Source organism: Trachinotus anak, unplaced genomic scaffold (assembly GCF_046630095.1).
Source record: "Trachinotus anak isolate AG129_WGS33_773 ecotype Australia unplaced genomic scaffold, CSIRO_AGI_Tana_v1 ptg000010l, whole genome shotgun sequence".
Taxonomy (NCBI): domain Eukaryota; kingdom Metazoa; phylum Chordata; class Actinopteri; order Carangiformes; family Carangidae; genus Trachinotus; species Trachinotus anak.
The window spans coordinates 17,637,562-17,658,512 of NW_027273861.1; the positions used below are offsets into that span (position 1 = coordinate 17,637,562).

General features: G+C 39.9%; 2 protein-coding genes and 1 long non-coding RNA gene across 4 annotated transcripts in view; 2 read left to right on the plus strand and 1 right to left on the minus strand.

The window, feature by feature from the left end:
- The window catches only part of LOC139627259 (uncharacterized), a 33,002-nt gene extending 31,586 nt beyond the window's left edge, over positions 1-1,416 (plus strand). The window contains exons 3-4 of the long non-coding RNA XR_011692542.1: positions 507-764; positions 1,292-1,416. This is a non-coding gene — a long non-coding RNA (uncharacterized lncRNA). The remainder of the gene's footprint in view (positions 1-506; positions 765-1,291) is intronic.
- On the minus strand, positions 10-4,400 carry LOC139627256 (protein ANKUB1-like). Of its 2 annotated transcripts, XM_071488033.1 has the most exons (5): positions 4,384-4,400; positions 2,419-2,537; positions 1,932-2,046; positions 886-1,815; positions 10-674 (listed from the first exon to the last, which is right to left on the minus strand). In XM_071488033.1, exons 2-5 carry the CDS (start codon positions 2,477-2,479, stop codon positions 593-595), a joined length of 1,188 nt encoding a protein of 395 aa, XP_071344134.1. In that variant the 5' UTR covers positions 2,480-2,537; positions 4,384-4,400; the 3' UTR covers positions 10-592. The 2 variants fall into 2 exon arrangements, with proteins under 2 accessions (XP_071344134.1, XP_071344133.1); XM_071488032.1 differs by lacking the exon at positions 4,384-4,400 and having other exon boundaries at positions 2,419-3,266.
- Positions 4,401-6,982: 2,582 nt separating this feature from the next.
- Positions 6,983-20,951, plus strand: part of rnf13 (ring finger protein 13) — a 40,862-nt gene continuing 26,893 nt past the window's right edge. Inside the window, exons 1-4 of the mRNA XM_071488035.1 lie at positions 6,983-7,183; positions 9,954-10,205; positions 10,470-10,550; positions 20,184-20,306. Coding sequence (XP_071344136.1) covers positions 10,092-10,205; positions 10,470-10,550; positions 20,184-20,306 — 318 coding nt within the window. The 5' untranslated portion in view covers positions 6,983-7,183; positions 9,954-10,091. The remainder of the gene's footprint in view (positions 7,184-9,953; positions 10,206-10,469; positions 10,551-20,183; positions 20,307-20,951) is intronic.

The window sequence follows — 20,951 nt, forward strand, 5'->3', positions numbered from 1 at the left end:
CAGTGAAATTGTTGGCATATGTTTTTCTACTTTTTGAACTTTCTGAGGAATGGCAGGAGGGAAAGAATGTGCACAAGGCAAGACACTGGTGTTTTAATTCATGATACATTTTAACACTAATCACAAATGAAGGATCCAACACAGTCAAGTGTTCACATGGCAGAGGTTTTATCATCACATTATACAGTATACGCTAGTACTTGTATACTGTATGTTAGTAGCCTATGTTTTACCTTGAATTTAAACTTAAGGCAAGTCATTTCAACCAAGGCCAGTCCTTGCCTGGACTTTTGTCCTACACAAATTTAAGTCATAAGCCATTCAACTTACTGTAAGTAAGTAGAAAATGTCTTTATCTATAATGTCTGTCTTTCTATGAAGATCACTGACAGGCAGAGATTTGGCTAAGCACATAAAGACAGAAAGCTTTTTAATGTCACACGATGCCTGAGGTACACTCCTCAGTTGTCACTCTGAAGGACTCTTCATTGTCCACTGTGTTGCAGGCAGCTGATGGGAGATCCACATGCAATCCAGCTGATGGTTGACAGATCTGGGTGGGACTCGTCTGTGTTGATTGGATCCATGAGTATCAAGCCATGGAGTGAACATGCTTTCTGATCAAAGTTCGTGCTATACTCAACTGCTTCACCCAAGGTTTCTCTGTGAAGGTGCTATAACAAAGAAAGAAAAAAAATCATTATCTTCTACAATACCTGTAGTGAAATCTGAAGGAAACAGAGTTGTAATTTCTGTTTTACAAGGTAAGCAAATCTTGAATATCCTTGAAATGTCTTGATGGTAAAATCTATGTAGTACCTACTCACCTACACCTGAGTTACTGTACACATGCACATGAACATATACAGTAGAAAATGTAGAGACCTGGCAATACTCAAGCAGTATATAGCATTTTCTCTTGGTGTTCGGCAACAGTGCTGAGAGAAGGACTCCAGAGATGCAGTCAGAATATTGGACGATTTTTGTGATGAACCAACAAACACTGGCTTGAAAGTTTTTTCTCTGGTAACTGAGGGGAGTGTTAACTTGGTGCGATAAGGAATGCTGCCTCCCTTCTTCGTTTTGTCCAAGGAGCCATCATTTCTATGTTTTACATCCTGCTTCCACCTTTTCTGTGTCCCTTTAAAGTCACCAGGGTTCACAGTCTGCAGGCTGGGTAGTCGGGGTGGTGCCCTTCTGAAGGAGAGGTGTGATATTGAAAGTGAGTTGCCGATAGGTGGTAACAGTTGCAAAGCTTTAGCTCTGATTCCTCTTCTTGGCTTGGTCTCAGTGTTCCTGGATTTGGAAGACATCTGTGGTTGGTTGAAGCCATCTACCAGCAACATATCTCCCACCCTGGCTTCGTGTGGAGCACTGGTGTACTGGCATCGATTGGCGGCCACTCTCTTCTGCCCCAGACTCACCCAGTGTTTCATCTGGAGATATATGCGCATGGGCAGGGGCATGTTTGGCAGGGATACTACTGAGCACAGCTTATTGGCTAAGTAGCGCACACAATCCCTGTGACCATGCTGAATGGCAATTTTCAAAGGGTCACGACCAACAGGGTCCCGACAATCCAAGGTCAAAAGGTTCTTGGTGATGAAGAGTTTGAGGATGAGGAGCTGACTGCTCTCCACAGCTACATGGATGGGACACTTTCCGGTGTCTTGGTGGGCGGTTTGATGGCACCACTGGCGGTAAGGATGGACTCCCACTGGTTCCTCAGCGTGCACCCCTCTCTCCAGCAGCCAGCCTGCCAGGTCCAGGTGGCCTAAAGAGGCAGCAATGTACAGCGCTACCCGCAGCTGAAACCTGGAAGAAAATGGAGAGTTTCACTCAAGCTAAATAAAATGTTTTGTTTGTAAGATAGCACTCTGACTTCCTATGAATAAACTGCACAACTTTTATTTAGGTGAGGAATTTATGACCTCTTCACAGTCCTGTTGTGTGATAAGTGGCTCTGGACTGTCAATCTGTGACCCAGTAGGCATCCTTGGAGGAACTCCACCCACCCATCCCATGTGTCCAAACGGAGAGTTGTGCCTATGTTAAAAAAACAAACAACTGCATGGATTCCAAAATAAATCAGCTTTATTCAACTTTTATTCTATTTTAACTTAAAATGGATTGGTTGCATGAAAACAATTGATATGTAAAGTAATGTTTAAAATCATTTCATTTTGAATAGTAGTCTTACATAGACTTAAGCTCTCGAGACTGAACACTCAGTTCATAGCAACCACCGTTCAGCACAGTACTTTATGCATTTTAAAGCAATTAGGTTAAGAGAAAATACAGGATATCTAACCCGTCACTGAATCACTCAAAGTTTTACTCGTCCATCCACACAGCATTCACCATGAAGTTACACACATCAGTCACATAGCGGCACAGACACAAAAAAACATACCCTACCCACGTCAATGGCATAGTCTTGCAGTTGGTTGCAGTCATAGAGTTGCACATCTTTAAGCATGCTCAGTCTGAAGGTGCTGACAGGGAGGCGGCTCAGCACGGACACCAATGTTTTCAGTCTAGCAACAGACATATGCAGAAGAGCCTCACTACCTGTGACCGGTAAGGTTTCTCCTGTCACAGCATTGAACACATGCATCACAGGCCTTCGGTCACTCTGAAAAATAATCATAGTGGCACAATGGCCTTGCAGTTAATAAGGCAAAAATGAAAGTAAGTGAAATCACAGGATCAGTCCTTGCGTTTATCTAAAAAAAGTATCACATCGCACTGAAGGGGCATTGACCCAAAAACCAAACCCTCTATAATGAGCTAAAACTTTAAAATGTGCAATATAAGTCAGAGGTTCATTAGTCAAGTTCACGTTTTTTCTTTTTAGTTCATTTCATTTTATTTTATTTGCCTGCAACCACTCTAGGATGAAAAATATTCTATGACCACCATGTAACAACTTCAATAATTTTATATTAAATGCTTTGGAATCATACACAGGAACAGTTTTTTAAAAAATTACTTCATAATTAGTGTGTCCTTCTGTTTAAATTTTAAATATATAGCAAAAGTATTACACAAACAAAGCAAAGAGAGAGTGATATATGGTACCTCATTATCAGGGGCATCATGTAATAATCTTGGAGTTTGCTGCCACTCTGTGGTTGATGTTAGACTTCTTGATGGAAATGGAGGAAATGTGCATAGCTTTATCTGCAAAAGTGCAGATTGCTTGCAAATCATGACTGAATATGTGTAAAAGGCAACTCATTTAAGTGGCAGAAATGTATCTTTAACATAAAGTCTGGAGAATGAAATAGGACAAAGACTATAGGGCCTGTAGAAAACAACTTAACAATTTTTATGAGAGGATGTTAAACAATGACACACACACACACACACACGCCCACATACACACATGCTTACTACTGTCAACTTTTACACAAGGTTGCCCAGTGATGAGCCTGGAATGACTCCTAATACTAAAAACCAAGTAATGGGGACAAACTAAAGATCTCAGAAAGCCATAAACTCATTTCCCTCCAAGCTGCTGCTCACATGGGAACATCTTGTCCCATATTCTTGCACCAGTCTGACATTAAATTCACTCACTGTGAGATGGATGTCTTTGTTGAGCAATAATCCAAATTTATAAATATACACTAACATGCTGATTTCAGCAGTTCTACCATGAAAAAAAGGAACAACAGTGTGTTTCTGAAGTGAACTGTCATTAGCGATTATATGTAGCAAGTGGGGAAACTGAACAAATGAACAAATGAACCCCGTGTAAGTGTCTGTGACAGCAAGCATCCACCCCACCGAGGTGTTGCCGAGCAAGGCTCTAAATGTGCACCAGTTTCAGGAGAAATAGTTTGTATCAGTGGAGTGTCACAGTCATGTATTATTTAACTTGTTTAATTTTAAGATTAGACACATTCCTGTGTAAAATATGACACCCGCGCTTATAAATGTTACGTGAAAGGACCCTCAGGAGCCAAATTAATCAGTCGTTTACTGTCACAATCATTTAAATCACTAAAACTTACACAAAACAACAAGAGCATCATGTCATCCCTATTGTTTCCCCACAAACAGTATTCAATAAAACTGTCAACAAAAATTTTATTGTGAATTAGTTTTTGTTATACCTAAAAAGCTTAGTGCTTAGTGATTTTTGAAATCAAAAGTAGTTTATGTTTTTGCTGAATTAACATCTATCCCATACCATTTGTGTTAATTAATACCAATACCAGAACTTTCTGTGCAAGCAATTTTAGAAATAGTGTCTGATGCACAAGGCAAAGATGTACTCTAGCATCATGTCCCAACATGCATCATTGTTAGCTGATTGTATTTACTGTAAAGCCCAACACAGCCTAAAATCTGTGAGCTCTTTTGATGGTTTCATACCTTTATCAGGCATTGGATGACACTGCCACTGGTGATGCCCACGTCACTCAAAGCCCAGCTGTCCTGCAGAGCGCCACCACCATAGCTCAGCTCCAGGTAGTGCCAGACCTGCTTGTCATCAGAGAGTTGCACAAGAAACTTTTCCTACAGAAAGGATTGGATTGGAAGTCAGTGGAGCCATAAGAAGAAACTAAGTTTGTGATAGACCATGTTCAGTGTCTGTGGCTGTGGAATGTTTGATGGATTTATTATATCTAATGCATTAGATATAATAAATCCATCAAACACTCTATTTTTCCTCTAATAATATGTCCAAAATATTCATGCAGATTTTCAAAATGCAGTCAAATCATGTAAAGAAATGAAGGTCCATTCATACTGGAGGTCCTGGGTCATGAGTAGAGTTTTTATTACCTTCACCATCTGCTTCATGGCCCCCACAGTCTGATCGGGAGGGATGTCAAAAGGCTCACAGGAGCCCTCGAAGTAGATGAAAACCTTCATGGTCAGGACATCCGTCCTTCGTCTGTTCAGCTCCCCACTCTGATTGAACTGAGGGGTGTGTGTGGGGGTGTTTGTTACAGGAAAAGTCATTTCAAGGAAGGGGGGAGAAGGTGGGTGGGGTTTTGGGAAGGCAAAACTACTCTTTGGCTCTAACAAGTCAACCAAATACTTTTAAGTCCATATATCTTATAGTTGCCTCCACAAAAGTTATATATCAGAAGTCTTAATTGTGCTGAAGCTGATGAATTGATCTTTTTTGGCTTAGTGACGTGATGTGTCTCAAATGGCTTTACAGAGACAGAAGAAACAGAAAGAATCACAGTACAAAACTATATGGGCCTATCCTCTGAGTACACTGTAAACCACAAGTAAGAAATCTCTCTCAGCATTTGTGGACATGTTCAAATGCTGTGTTGAACGTGACAACAGTTATTGAACCAAAACACTGGAGTTTATATAGTCACATGTCATCTGTGCACCTGACCTGCCTGTTTTTACAGCAACAATTAGACTTCACCACATGTGTCTGAACTCAGTCACAAAGTCCAGGTGTAGATATAAATGATAAATTACATTACACAGCATTTCAGTACAAGTGCAATGTACATCAGGATCTTTATAATATATTTAATACTGCTCTAACATTACCATATGAAGTATGTCTATGTGGACTGTGATCAGTGATCTAGGTTGCTTATACAGGACAGTTTTAACATGGGACCCAGGTTATAAACCCCAGTACCATCTTACGTCAGTTCTACGTTCCACCTTTTATCGTGAAACTACCCACAGCTTTAACACCGTGTTGAAGGAATGTTAGAGTTATTCAAAATGTTCCTTGATAGACTTTTACGGTCCTTCTATAAAGTTTTACAAGGGACTGCTAATTTGCATTTGACCTTTTGAAGTGAAGTTTTTGTGTTCAGTCTTGGCTCATAGCAAGAACTGCAAGTTGTGATGATTTCTGTTCTTTGTGCACAAATCGGAACACGAATTAAATCTAAATATAGAAATATTGCTACTCTCTGTGGCAAACCACACTCACCTTTTTTTGTCATGCTGAACTGTTATTTTAGTCTAATTTTCCAATATTTTAATTTCCAGTGAGATTTTCTTAATTGTCTACTTTTTTTACATTGTCGTTTTAATTGTTCTTTTATTCAAATTAATTGTGGAATTCAATCTTATGTTGTTTTCATCTATAGTTTCACTTCATGGGTATTTATTTCTATGTTCTGTAACCACAGTTGGTTGATAAGGAAGGAAGACTGTACCTTACCTGATTTTATGGATGAATAAATGGATTTTCGAACCTAATATTTTTTTCCGTCATGTTTCACCTGTGCCCCTGTCAGTGATGAAGTTCTGCTAAGTTGTACTTCAAAAAAAGAATCAGCATGGTAAAAATAATTATTTCGGGCAAAATAAAATGAAAATGAAAAACACTTATTAGAAAGATCTACGTATTCAAATCATTCATTTAAGTAAAAAGTAGCAATACCACATTATAAAAATACTCATACATTAGTATTTTTTAACCAAGTGTACTGTTAGTATAGTTGTAGCAGTATACTGCAACCATTGTTTATTGCATATGTTTTGAACACTTTTCACTTTTTTAAATGCAAGCATTTAACTCAGATAACGTTGTTACTAACATAACAGCCACATGTCACTCACAAGTGATCTGAGTCAGGCTGCATTGAAATTATTCTTCGGGTCCGAATGGAATTGTATTTATTTTTATTTTTTTCCGCCTATTGAGTACGTGGGCTATAGAGGGTGCTAGAGATTTAAAAGTGTCAACTGTTTTCAACACTTTTTGAGGGTGACAACAATTGTGCTAAGAAAAAAGATCTGACACTTTTTTCCACTTAAAGTGTGTACTTTTTAAAAAAATATTCCACTCTGCAGCCAGTTATTATCGCAATGCACTGATGCAGCTGTAATACGTCTGTAAATACAAATTAGCTCAGTTCATATGACTGAAAAGGGGAGTATGTGTCATCACGTGGATCTGTTTACGTCTGGAGTCATTTCCTGAAACAGGACGATTGACAGGTAATTCGTCCAATCAGAAGCCGAATCTGGAGCGGAGGACGTGCCGGAAGTTTACGCTCTCACATGAAAGAAGAAGCTAGCGGATTAAATCTGACCCACCGCTCAAACGGGATGAATTACACCCAAAATCTTCGCTGTTGTGCAGTCTCCTTTACCTGACGCATAGTAAAGGAAAGCGATGACCCTGCCAGCAGCTAAGTTCATGGACAAGAAAAACCTCCAAGAATCAGTAAAGGTAAACAGCCACGAATACCAGACTTGCTACCTGCTTTAGCATCGTGCTAACTCGGGTACAGGACGGTCTGTTTTTGTTGCTAGCTGCACACCTTTTAAGGTGTCCACACCACACCACTGATTTATTTATATGTATAAACAAGCCCCCTAAAAAATTATAGCTACCTTACGTTGTATGACAGTAACGCTTTCGGCTGTATTTGCAGAAACAGCTCAGTGTGTGAACCGAAGCCTCTGAGATTTGGGGGTTGTGAAGTTTAACGCAGTTTTACTGTTAGCAGCGTGTTTTGTTGTTTCCTCTGTTTTGTCCTGCAGCCACACTGTTATGTTAATTTAAGCGTCTAACTATTACCTCATAGATCCTTTTCCCAAAATGTGATGCTGTCACTTGATGTTTAGTCATCCTCTGCCCCTGGTGCCGCATTCACTTCCCCTTTAGTATTTTCAGAGAGTTTTACTTATAGTTTGTGCATTGCATGTAATTTGCATTTAAGTCCCAGACGAAGCCACAGTTTTTTTTGTTTAAATCCATAATATCTATGCACCACCTTGCAGGTCACCTAACCATAGTGATACGTTGAAGACATGTTTGTGATTCTCAACTTTTGACTGACACTTAGTGCAAATTGTACCAACTGGCTTCAGGCTTCCTCTTTAATATTGTAAATCACTGAGCAGGGCTGCGAGAATGAATCTATTAATTGATAGAAAATTATTCTGCAACTATTCTGATAATCAGTTAATCGATTACGTAATTTTTCAAGTAAATGACAAGCATGTCCTGGTTTCAGTGTCTCAAATGTGAGGATTTGCTGCTTTTTTGTATCTTATGATAGAAAATTGAATAATTTTGAGTCTTGGACTTTGTTGGTTGGAATAAATGAGACATTTAATGGGTTCAACTTATGCTCTAGGATATTGTTATCGTTGTTTTCTGACGTTTCATTGACCAAAGAGTTAATCGAGAAAATAACCAGCAGATACTGAAAATAACTGTTAGTTGCAGCCCTGTTTTATTGCAGTATTGGATTCAAAGGATTTTTGCGTCAATATGATGATACACCTTGATTTATCAGTTCATCACTTAATTCCCATTAGTTTAGTTTATATATAAACAGTTAACATATATCAGTATTGCTTTATAAACTAGCATAAGTTAAAAAAAATAAAAATAAAAATAAAAAGCATGTATACTGTAAGAGAATATTTGATGCATCTTCCACCATTAACAGTTATTTATTGTTTCCTGATGGCCCTAGAATTATCAAGTGTTTCATTTTTTATTTATTGTGTTTTGATGCACTGGTACTGTATGAATACTAAGATGTTAAGTCATAGATACGTTAATATTTATTTTTCTGTATTGCCTTAATATCTTTGAATGGGCAACTTACACTTTAAGAAATGGGTTAAAATTTGACTTCACTCTGCACACAAGAAAACATCTCTTTCCCTCAACACCTCCTATTTGGATAATTGGATAGAAGCTGAAGTGAAAGTACAGACAGATACCACATCTCATAAAAGTTCTTTTGTGTTGAGTGTTTTTGATGTAATGGAGGAAATGAGTCGGTGCCCTCACAGCATTTCTAAAAGATATTGAGATAAATTAGTTAGTTTGAGGCTACAGTGTAACAGTGAGAATCTTACAGGTTACTTTTAAAAAAGAACTTGTCTTGCCAGAATGAATCCAACAGGTTTCTGCATTTGAGCCTAAGCTATTTCATGATTGCTTATGTGAAGACGCAGTATAGACACTGACACTGAGCCAAGGCACTAGCTTAAGGAAATGTACGCAAAAGACAGTTATCACAAACTCCTGCTCGGTGCGTTTCTAGGGTCTTTGTTTTCTGATACAGAGTCCAGAATATATAGTGTATAATCAACACAGCCAGCTTCACAGCCCTTCTCAGGTAGTCTGTAGGACGTATTGAATCAGAACCGTGAAAGGAAAGAGAGAGGAGGGGCTGTGATTGACACTTGATGTGTTCAAGCCTCTCCTGAGCTGTTCAAGGTGATGCCACTGCACAAAATTTCAGTTCTTTGACCCTGTTGTTGAAGATTGAATTCAGTATCCAAATTTATTATTCATGTCTTCACCAAAGTTCTGTGAGCTTAAATTCCACCTCACAACAACTTTCAGAGGGCATACACATGTGTGTGAGGTGCACAGTGCACTGCTGCAGAGATTGGCAGGAGTCAAACATCTGAAAATAGCAGTAAAGGGTCCAGTGTGTTGAAAGCTGAATCCCAGTACAGCCAATGTGTTTTATATAGCTGGTGCTAGCAACCAAATGTTGACGTTTTGTCTCTGAATACACACAACAGACATTAAAACCATAAAGTTGCAGTGTCATGGTTCACCCTGGCCACTTACTTCCTTGGCAACAATAACAGACAGTTCATGTCACTGTTGAGGAAAATTTGCAAAAGACAAATGAGAGCTGAAGATAACGTTTACTTAATGTGTACCAGTCTTCTTCAAGGATACCTACTGTAAATCAGCAAACAGTAGGTCAAAATAATGTGATGTAGCATGTGAGAAACCATGTGCTCCTGGTCCTATCTCATCATACGTCTTATACAAATAAATGTTTTAATTTTGGGTGCTTGCATTACAAGAGCGAAGAACCTTTTAAGGTACTTTTACCTCGTTTGAGAATTGGGATCTGGGGGAAAATTTCTACACTTAAATCAAGAAATTTCAACAGCTTTATCACTGTCAGCGAGTAAAGCCTTTACATATACACGAACATTGTCGTCTTTTCCAGGTGTAACAACAACGGGTGGAGTATAGGGGTTCCACTGCAGGCCATTGTGTGTGCTGTGTGTATGTGTGTGCGTGTTTATGGTTGTGTATGTTTATGAGTCAGTGGCGTAGCAGCTGGGGGTTGTAACGTGATGCCAAGATGCTCCTGTCCCTGGGAATGCTGATGCTGTCGGCCACTCAGATTTACACCATCTTCACCGTTCAGCTCTTCGCCTTCCTCAACCTGCTGCCCGTGGAGGCCGACATCGCTGCTGTGAGTAATTCTTCACACAGCTAAGGGCAGAACTGTTCATAGAAACAGGCAACAATAATAAAACAGTGTAACTAATTATACCCATGTTGATTTGTATTTTTTAGTTTTTTGTGTTTTTAGGTTTGATTAGCATGTCAGGCTTGTGTTCTGTAGCCTTTTGCCCCCCCAGTGGTCAAACCATAAAATTTATTCGTTTGGTTTGTTGATGCCTCCATTATATGTTATGACACACAAGTATTTAAACATAATTTTCTTGTCTTTCAGTACTCATTTGACAACAAAACAGACAACTTTGATGACATGCCTGCACGGTTTGGCTATCGTCTCCCCAGTGATGGACTGAAGGTGAGTGCAGAAGGGTCAAAGGTGTTTGTCTGACAAGCTAATGAGCTGATTTGTTTGTAGACTTAATGGCAAGTCTCTTCAAATCATTTCAAGATTTGTATGGTCTCTGATCTCTTGATTTTTTTTTTTTGCATGTCTCCACTTTACAGCTCCATCAAATTAATGTTTAACCACAAAAAACAACATGAAAAAGAAAAAGTGCATGCAAAAATGTATTTGTGAATTTGATGTGAGGTGTTTTTTACAGCTTGAAAGCAACTTAAAGGTGCAGTCTGTATCCAGATGTATAGAAAATTGTGGTAGCCTCCTTATTCGAAATAAAAAAAAATATGGTTCAATATGTTCCATCATTCTCAAATTGATTGACTAGTCATTTAATTCAAGGACTAACTAGGAGCAATATGAGGCAGATTTGAAGAGTTGTCAGCTGAAAAACATGCAATATAGTTTTCAAGTCAATTTCCTCGATCTACATTTGTATGTAAATGTGTTGCAGCAGCCGGCTACTCTCCAAAATGACAAAAGACCACACGTTGTAGAACGACTGCAAAGAGGATACAAATTAAATTCTGGCTGGACTTTGGTGCAGGTCCATCAAAGTTCAGTAATATTTAATGAAACACACACAAACACACACACACACACACACACACACACACACACACCCACCCATACACACCCATACACACCCATTCCCATACCCGGCAACTCGCATACTGCTTGATCCACAAAGCTCACGAACAGAGGGGATGATTCATGTCTGCTATCTAAGCTGGTCATTGTGGCGTTTCCCACAGTCAAGAGCCCAGTTGTTGTTGTTGTACAAAGGCTTTTGGCACACAGAAGCAAGCTGATGGCAAAATGCTTTGTGTATTGTTTGGCGTTTGTGTTTATGTGCAGGTTAAGCGCTGTATATTTTGACATTGATAATTACTGCCACTTATCTGCATTTAAAGATGCTATGTTGAGCATCGTTGCATCATTATGACAGTCCCACAGCATAATACTGGCATTGTCACAAGTTCCAACCCCGTTGTACATTTTAGGAATTAGAGCTCTGAGGTGATTGTCAGTGTCTGTCTCGCACCATGAAGTCTGAAGACCATTAAGGTGAACACACCCTCTGAAACATACCCAAGGGTTTCTATTTCCCATTTGCTACCATCTGTCTTCAACAGAGAGTGGTGGGAAGACGCAGCAGTCGGAATGCAACTTCTAGAAAATGATCTAATATCAGAAAAAAGTCCAGCATTTTAAAAGCTTTACAATTTTTAGAATGAGCACCTTTTAAGGGAGCTAGGCCAGGCTGCACTTTAAATATTAGCTCAGGTGCAGAGAATGTATTTATTCATTTATTTACTCAAGGTCATTTTAGCAGGACATACTTGTTTGTATATGTGTTTTAATCGGTATATAGAAAGTTGGGGCGTCTGGTAGCTTAAAGGTTAATTCACATACCATGTAAACACAGACTCACTCCCCACATTTCCTGTCTGTCTCTCACAGTGTTGGTAACTACAGAACTGCTGGCATACACTACTGTAAAATCACAGTGGTGAGAACAATAAATTAATTAGTCTACATGTATATATACTGTTTATGTTCATGTTTGATAAGGATCATGATAAAGGTTGGCTGCTTTAGGAAATGTCTCACCTCAGTCCAGGCAAACAGCAGGGATTATGGCGCACAGTCATGTTACTTAGTGTGTATGTGTGTGAGCATATTAGTCTTATGTAAGATTCTGTGTTATGAAAGCTGAGAAAAGGCTTAGCCTCTCTGTTACCCGCTCTCTCTTTAATTCACATCTAATCTCTGCATCTGCTCTTCCTGCCGATGTCTAGTCAGGACAGAGAGACCGAGTACCATGCAGACATGCTGCCCTAGTCCCCGAGGGCAAAACTCAATCCGTCCATCCTAAAGTTACTCTCCCATTCGTCTCCTATGTCTGGATCCGTTTGAGTGAGTTTGGCAGGGAGCTCTTTCAGATGACAGCTGTGATTTTTATAGCTGCATTAAGCAAATTTTGAATGTGAAATACATCCACAATATTATCACAGATAAAGGCTGCAGTAGAAAAGAACTTCTAAGCTTCTCCAGGCAAGCTGATTTACCTTGTTTGTCAATTTTAGTAAGAATATTTTGTTGGGGTGTCAGGTTAATGGTCACAGTCCCAGATTCACAGAAGAGGTAAAAAAAAAATGCAGACTTCTTTTCGTTTATACTCTGCAGTTCTTCAGACATTTAGTGGTGTACTCACCGTTTGTCTTGTGCTGTTTAGATTTTTGTAGACTAAAATCACCATCCTGCCTTTTTCATACACCTGCTGTTTTAGTCTTAGTTAATCCATTGTTTCATGATTGGCCTTTTTTGTTTCATATACTGTGTTAAAACTGCAGTCCTTCTATAAATGCAATAAGGAAACACACACCTTACAAAAACTCATGCAAATTGCATGCATACTGCAAGGCAAATGCCGTAGTGCGACTTAAAAATTTGCATGTTTTAATATTTTGAGATAAACTCACTTCAGATGTTGTACTTTCTGCAGTACCGCAGCTGTTTAATGCCTGGAGAAACCTCTGGCATCACAAGGCAGCACAAGCCTGTTTGTCTGCAGAGGATTCCCCGCAGGGAGCGAGGCTTCAAACAGAGCCTTCCCTGTTTCCACTTACACAACCAGCGCTGTTTACAGTTGCCTCAAAGCAAGGCCACTGCAAGCCTGTGTCCACCAGCAACACTTATGCTTTGTTTAATTTCTGACACGTACATATCAGTAGTTTCATTTTCCAGATCAAGGTCGAGTTCAAATGTAGCATAACACCGCATGCGAGTTTGACATTGAAATGAGAATAAAATAATGCAGTGTGTCTTGGATTTGAAGATAAGTTTTGCTTGTTGATCAATCAGGCAACATCAACCAGACTAATAACTTAAAGATATCTGTATAACTGTTGTATCATGAACATTTAGATTGGTATGAACAGATCAGAGAATCAGTTCATTTTCCTTTTGCTGTGTAGTGCAATGCAAAAAAGAAAAAAAAAAAGTATGCGTTGTATGTCTGATGGTAAAAGGCATTCAGATTGGGAACGCTTTAATCAACTGACCATTGATTTGCTTATAAAGTGTGAAAAGAAGTAGTAGAAGAACAACACCACAATGAAAAATAATACACAATTACTAGTAAAATTCCTGCATTCAAAATTTTAGGTATGTGCACACACATACACACAAGTACACTTACTAGTTAAGAATTTCTTTGGTGTCAAATTGATTCTTAATGTGTAATTGATTAAGCGGCATTTTAATGCTGTGGCTGTTTCCAGTGGTGGAAAATCTGCAGTTGGTGCCATTCAGGTTCATCATATTGTTTTTTTTATGTAGAAGTGTGGATTAAAGTGGAGTGAAAGTATATTTCAAAACTTGCAGAGACATTTTCACAACCTAGTGTGTATTTGGCAGGCACTGACACATTGTGAACTACAAAAGTGTTTAGACAGAGGAACGATGTAGATTTCTGGGCTCCACACTGCAGATGAGATTCAGCATTGTGAAATTTTATTTAGATATAACGCTGGAATAAGAATCGATACCCAACTTAATATAACTTCCCTTTTCTCATGAAATTTCTCAACACGGCACTTGGCTTTCAGGATTTTGGTTTTTATTCCATTTCTGTACCCACTTTCACTGCCACAATTATAGGATCTGCACTCACAGTCTGAGACGAGACGCTCCAGTTTCCTCTGGAAAGTCTTTGTGGTTTGGATGTTGCAGGGAAAGGCGATGGAGGACGTCTTTGACCATCTATAAACCTTCAGAAGTATAACTATGTAAAACTAAAAGTATATGGTAAAAATATAAATATTCTTTTTCATGCCTGGTCTCTATTTCTCTTTTTTCCAGAGATCACAGAGGAGATACAACATTATCACCACATCTAATATTGCTCCAAAATATATCAGACTGTCTTGCTAATTTTAGTTGCAGCTAAATTATTAGTTTGTAAATGCCACATTTGGCACAAACCTTTGTGGAGTTATTTCCTTAGGCTCTAATTGAACTCAAGCTACAAGAGTTCGGTGGAGGGGGTTTAGATGCAGTGTTTGTCTGCTGGTGTACAAAGAGGTGGCAGCAAGTACTCCTCCTATGTCACATGTTTTCTCGAGTATTACACGTTGAACAAAAGACACAATATCATGACTTTGCACACGAGGAAGCTCTATAATTGAAGTGGAACTTGTCTATTAAGAATTTTTGCTCGTTCTCTTAGTGGCTACATGAGTTTCCTCTGGTGGCTCCAGTTTTCTCCCATATCCCAAAGACATGCAAGTTAGGTGAACAGAAGACTCAGAATTGCCCACGGGTGTGATTGGGAGTGAATAGTTCTCTGTATGTGTTGGCAGAGGTGTGACAGACTGGCTTCTTGTTCAGGATGTTGGTCCGTCTGAGCTGAGAAAGACTGTAGCCGCCTCCAACCCTGGGCCAGAAATTCATCTTGGATTCAAAGATCTCACTCCTAGGCACCCACATTAGCAGCTGAATATTGTTTCACTGCTGAACTGTATTTCTCTCTGTACTGCATATGTGGAAATAGCAGTGACTAAAGCCCTGTTCAGACCTGGCATTAAGATCCATCCCAGGTGATCCGATCCCAAGTGGACAGCTCTAAGTAACAGGTGTGAGCACGCATTGAGGAAGCATTTCAGATCCAATCACTCAGAGCACATATGAGTCGAACTGGGCCACATGTGGTCACATTCTCTTAGCAGTGTGAGTGCAAATGTGTCCTGGTCTCCCACATTTGAAGGACTGCCTACTCTGCTGACATCCTCTGCCACAGTCTAAATGGTCCCGCCACAGTTTCATAATTAACTGAAAATATTTTAGTATTTCTAATGGCTAAAACCTAACTGTGACATTTGGACCCATTTATTCTCTAATTTCAAGTGAATTAAATACGGTGACTATAATGATATAAATTTGAAGGCTAGTCAGTGGATTTTAGACATTATGCTGTCGCACTTACTATTCCCATAGTCAAGAATGTTTTTTTTTTTTTTCTTTTTCAATCTTCAAATGCATTGAAATTTTCACTTGGTCCTTGGACTCTACTTTTGAGATCCCCTTCTCTTTTACTCTGGCTCAATGGTGGAACAAACATTGTTCATTCCTTGGCTTCAGCCAGTTGTCTGCTTAAACATGCTCATATGCACATCTGCTGTGTCAGCATGAAACACTGACACTGGGGGGGAAGATGTGAGGAGTTTTGTGGTTACTCAGTACACTTGAATTAGTCATTTGTCTTCTGCCTGTTTACGGTAGATGTGTGCTAATGAACTAATTATAACCGTTTTACAGCAGATATTGACAATTCCTGTCAGTGTCTCGATGACTTGCTGTAAGTTTTCGTTGATAAAATGAGTCAGCGTCTTGATTGGCTGCTTTACTGTCTTTGTCTGGTTCTGTTGTTGGAGTCTCATGCATTTCTTGTTCACTTTGCCCACCCACATTTCATCTCAGCCAGTCTCAAGTTTGACCCAGGGACAATCCCACATTTTTTTCAGCTGCCCCATTTCACTGGCATTCCTGCCCTGGTTCAGTGCAGTAATAGGATAGGCCGCTGAAAGAGGCCTGAGTCAGTGTCTGTAAATATGTTGATTATAGAATCGTAACGATAAAAAGTGCAGCGTATAGATATTAAACACAGTGTGAAAACTAGTCTACTTGTCTGTCTGAAAACAAACTCTGTAGCTTCACCTGCTTCCTGCTGTGGTCACACATAAGGTAGGAGGGTTTGAAGTGGTTTAGGTAGGTTAAAGAGGGGAGTCACACAAGCTTTAATCTGCTTACAGGAAGTCTCAGTCAGGCTAGAGGGAGTTATTAATACCGCTGTTTTTCTTTGTCTTAACTCAGAGCAAATCTGCAGAAAGGCCTTACAATGAGATTTTTACTGCCAGGATTAAGTGTGATCACTGTGCAGTAATGTGGAATAGTCCACCAGAGAACCACCCTCCTTTTCCTGTTGAATTGTGCAACAATAGAAAATCACACTGCATATGTTATTACCCAAGCGCTTTATTGGCTCACTCTATAGTTTTTTGTTTTCAAGTGAGTAGAACAAGAAGAAATCAAAACATATTTGCAATTTGACTTGTTTTTTAAAACCTATTTTACACAGGTGCCCTTATAAGTTTAATATCAACTGTATTCACTTCTAGATCTCTGGGAAAACAGCTTCAGAAGCTCCTCGTTATATGGTGAACTCAACTGAAGTTGACGCTGGTGTTAAGCAGACAGCGTCAGGTCAGGTCACAGTCCTCCCTTTAAGCTACACCTCTTGTAGCACCGTGTGAGCCAAGAGAAGCGGTTATGTGTTTTTGATTGCCTTAACCCATTCAAGCCAAAAGATAAACTAAAGCCCGCTGTAATACAAAAATAGTAAAGCCTTGATTTGACTTGTCATCGCCTAATGTTTGTACTTCTTAAAAATGGAACGAATACTAATATTCAGACTGTCTCAAAATGATGTCTGAAGAGAAAGAACCAAAGATGAGGGAAACTTGTAATTATTTTGTAATGTGCAACGACATGTTAGCTTCTTGTTTTAATAGCAGGTTAATTGAGTTTACTGCCCTCATGCCGGTGGTCTTGGGTTTCCTTTACCATTGGGGGGACAGTTTTCTACATATTGTACAGCACTTTTGATGAACCTGTGCAACTGTCACAGTTTTACCTTCTCACCACAGTCTTTCCTCTTCTCAAATGACTCCTGCCACTGTTTAATTGTGCAAATGGGTCATGACCAAGTGTGTGAACCAAAATACTTCTCAATTTCAGTATCACATCACATGCTTGATGAATATGTCTTTCCCAAATTTCAACACCTGGAGTTCCCCTAACGATAATGCAGTAATGGATACTTTTGTCTGGTATTGCTACAATTCAGGCATTCTTGGGGAGGTTAGTTCCACTTTTTACTTTTTAAACCAATTATAATTGGAATATTTAGGCTCCATGTAAACCTGCCTAGTTATGCTACTGTAGGAATATACTGTACTCACAGCTCACATAGGGGCATGAATACATCCTGGCACAGAATCAACAGGGTCTCAAAATCAGACTAACAGCGACACTACAGGATGATGAGAATATAAATGTTGTAATACAAAAAAGCTCCAAGTCAATTTGAACGCTGCAGCTGTAACTTGAAGTCTGGCAGAACAGGGGATTCATATATTTTGATTGTTATCGTGGTATTAGATGAGTCCTCTGGTGTCTAAAGTGATAACCTTGTACAATCTGGTCTACGTTTCAGGACCCCTGCCCCAGTTATTTCCTGTTTTCCACCCTGCTCTTGTGGCTGCATTCTGCAGTGCTGGCAGGTGTTTTTTTTTTTTGTTTTTTAAACATGTTTTTTCTAGCCAACAGAGGGTGCTCTTGCCACTGGTTTTAAAGTGAGGAGGAATGTGAGGCAGTGGCACAGTGATGTCATTTAGCAGCAAGGCAGGGCTGCACTGGAGGAGGCACCCAGAGGTGACGGTGGTGAGGGCAGCGTGTGATTCCTCACATGTTCCTCCTCCCTGCTGTGAGATTTCTCAGATCTCCCTGATCCCCGAAGTCTACCTTTCATACATCAGCTCCTATTAATGTCAAACTACAATCAGACGGTGCCATTAGTCAGCACTTTTGTCTCCGTACTTTTGCGTGATCCTGCAGATTTGTTAGTAAAAGTGATGTGTCGCTGTGGTCTTTTTCCATATGTGGCTCAGATGCTGATTTGGAGTCAAGTCAGTCTGCAAGATACACTTGCAGAGAATCAGTTTGCTGCTAACTGACACCAGGTTTGTGTGTGTGTGTGTGTGTGTGTGTGTGTGTGAGAGAGAGAGAGAGAGAGAGACAGGGAGAGACAGAGACAGAGACAGAGAGAGAGAGCGCCGAGTCCCAGAGTCCCACAGCAGTCGACACTTCCTGTCTACCACCCTGCCCCCAAGACACACACACACACACACACACACACACACACACACACACACACACACACACACACACACACACACACACACACACCCAGTGGTGTTAGTTACACTTGCATAAGAGCAGCGGAGGTTCAGAAATGTATATCACATCAGGACCCTCCCACCTCATCTCTAATGTGTTTTCTTTTCATCATCTCTTGTCCATTTATATGCTCTCTTTCTTTCTCTCTCTCTCTCTCTCTCTTCACCTTTCTATTTTTGTCTTTCTCTGTCAGTTTTTTCCTCTTTTAACGGTATTTTGGTGGCCATCAGATCCCCTCCATATTTGTATCTTTTGCTGTTTCTGCCTTTGTTCTCCTTCCCTTTATCTCTCTGTCACTATCTCCCTGTGATCAGTCACTTCAAAAGTTGTCGTTGGAAGCAGAGGAGGGAGAGAGATGGGAAATACAGGGGCTAGAGTTTTTAAGGGCAAACTGAGAACAACAGCTTGACTATAACACACATACATATTGAACACACGTGCATCATTTTTGTGCATCAGTAATCTTGGAGGATCTTGGAGTGGAAGGTTCTGTATTCATTATGCCTGCATTACCATGTTAAATTAATGTTGATTTGCCAGTGTTACATCTGGGGCTGCAGCAGAATGTTTTTTTTTTTTTCAAGTTTGTTTTTCATCTGTGGTTGTGATGGATGTTGTTAATCTGCGATCAGCAGGAAGGTTAAACAAAGATGGCGCTGCTCAGATTCTGGGTCAGGGAGCTGAGACTGGATCCTGGGATTTAAGTGTGTTGTGTCGAGCCTGGTTAAGGTCTGGAAGAGCTGTGTGGTTATGTCTCGGAAAGGACTGGGAATTGCCCATTAAAAAGAAAAAAACACAGAAAAAAAAACCTTGTTATTGTGATGTGGGTTTTAAAATACTTAATTTTTTCAGTCCAACAACTGTCAATATAAATCATATTGAACACTGACAAAACTATCAAATCCACCTTAGAGATGACCAGCGGGATCTCAGAGGTGTGAGAAAGTGAGATCATTTTACCCCTGAGCAAAACCTCTATCTGCTCATGTGGAGCTTATTTTAGTTACTGGCATTAGAGGACACATGTTCTGATGCAGAAATGAGTAAAACTGAATGAATGTTATTCAAAGTCATTACTTTTTCAGCAGTGCAATGGTTAATCATGATTACTGCTCCTTTTCATCAGTTTTTTGGTCTGAAAGACAGTTTGAAGTCAGTCATTAATGTGACTGCAACACAGAGGATCCTATACAGCTGTTGGCACATACAAACTTTGGACAATGTCCAGAGAATCAGGTTCGACATTGTCGGGAGTTAAAATACTTTACAGCGTTTAGTAGGGTAAAGTCTGTTTAAGGTCCAGTTCAACTGATTTGGACATTTGGGTTTTCACATACAGCTCCTCAAGGAAATGTGTAGAAACGTTCAGGGCTGCAGCACAGGCTTTTACCTTGTCAGGACTTTTTACATTCTTTATAAAGTTCTTACTGTACTAGTGCTTTATGTGAACAGTAGCTGTCGTCTTTTGGAAACCGACTCCTCATTGCCTGTTAAACTTTCAAGGCAAAGTAACATTTGCTTAAACTTGCATGCAAGTCACTTACGTGTGTATTGATGTCATCCCCACAGGGTTTCCTGATTGGTGCACGGCCAGAAAATGCATGCGAGCCAATCGAGCCCCCTCCAAGGGACAACTTGACGGGCACCTTCATCGTCCTCATCAAGCGATTTGACTGCAACTTTGACATCAAGGTACAGTGTTTACAGGGATTGGTGTGTGTTTAGTTGTTGTTCACACCCACAATCAACCCCAACCATCTCTAGTTTTAATCTAAAAATAACCCTTTTAACTTCATATCTAAGCTTAATCACCTCAAAGTGTTGGTACAATGAATTATGGCCTTTGTCTTTCACTGAGAGGCCTCTGGGGCTTGTCTAGTGCAAGTCTAGCTTTTTGGAAACTGTTACTGTCGTTTTATTGCATAGCAACACCTGGAAATAGGTGAAAGCATCATTTATTTCATCAGCTCTTGATTTATGTGGGCAAGCTCCCAAAGCAAAAGTGTGTGCCAGGTGCTGTACACTGACATGTGTTGCCTCACTCTGCATTTATGACAGTAGGTGGTGTTTCAGAGTTCATTTCACTGAAGCTCTTAGATCAGCTTGTTGTGCCACAAAAACAGGAAGAGGCCATTTCCCTAAACACAATTTCCTGTGTAATAATCTATCCCATTCTACTGCCTCGCTTGTCTTTTACTTACTGCTGCTGCAGTTTTGTGTGAGGTGCTGAAAGTTTTATTTGTGTAGTAAGTCACTGAGGCGGCTGAGAGATGGAGAGAGAGCTGATCTTCATTAGTCACAGAAAGAGAAGCGAGGGTGTAGCCATGTCTGTCACTG

Bases quoted from the DNA above. Each gene is read 5' to 3' on its own strand.
- LOC139627256 (XM_071488032.1), bottom strand. From the start codon at position 2,650: ATGATTATTTTTCAGAGTGACCGAAGGCCTGTGATGCATGTGTTCAAT. The intron at 1,816-1,931 runs GTCATAAATTCC...ATTTTCTTCCAG, and splicing joins CACAACAGGACTGTGAAGAG to GTTTCAGCTGCGGGTAGCGC. The intron at 675-885 runs GTCTCTACATTT...TCTTTGTTATAG, and splicing joins TACTGCTTGAGTATTGCCAG to CACCTTCACAGAGAAACCTT.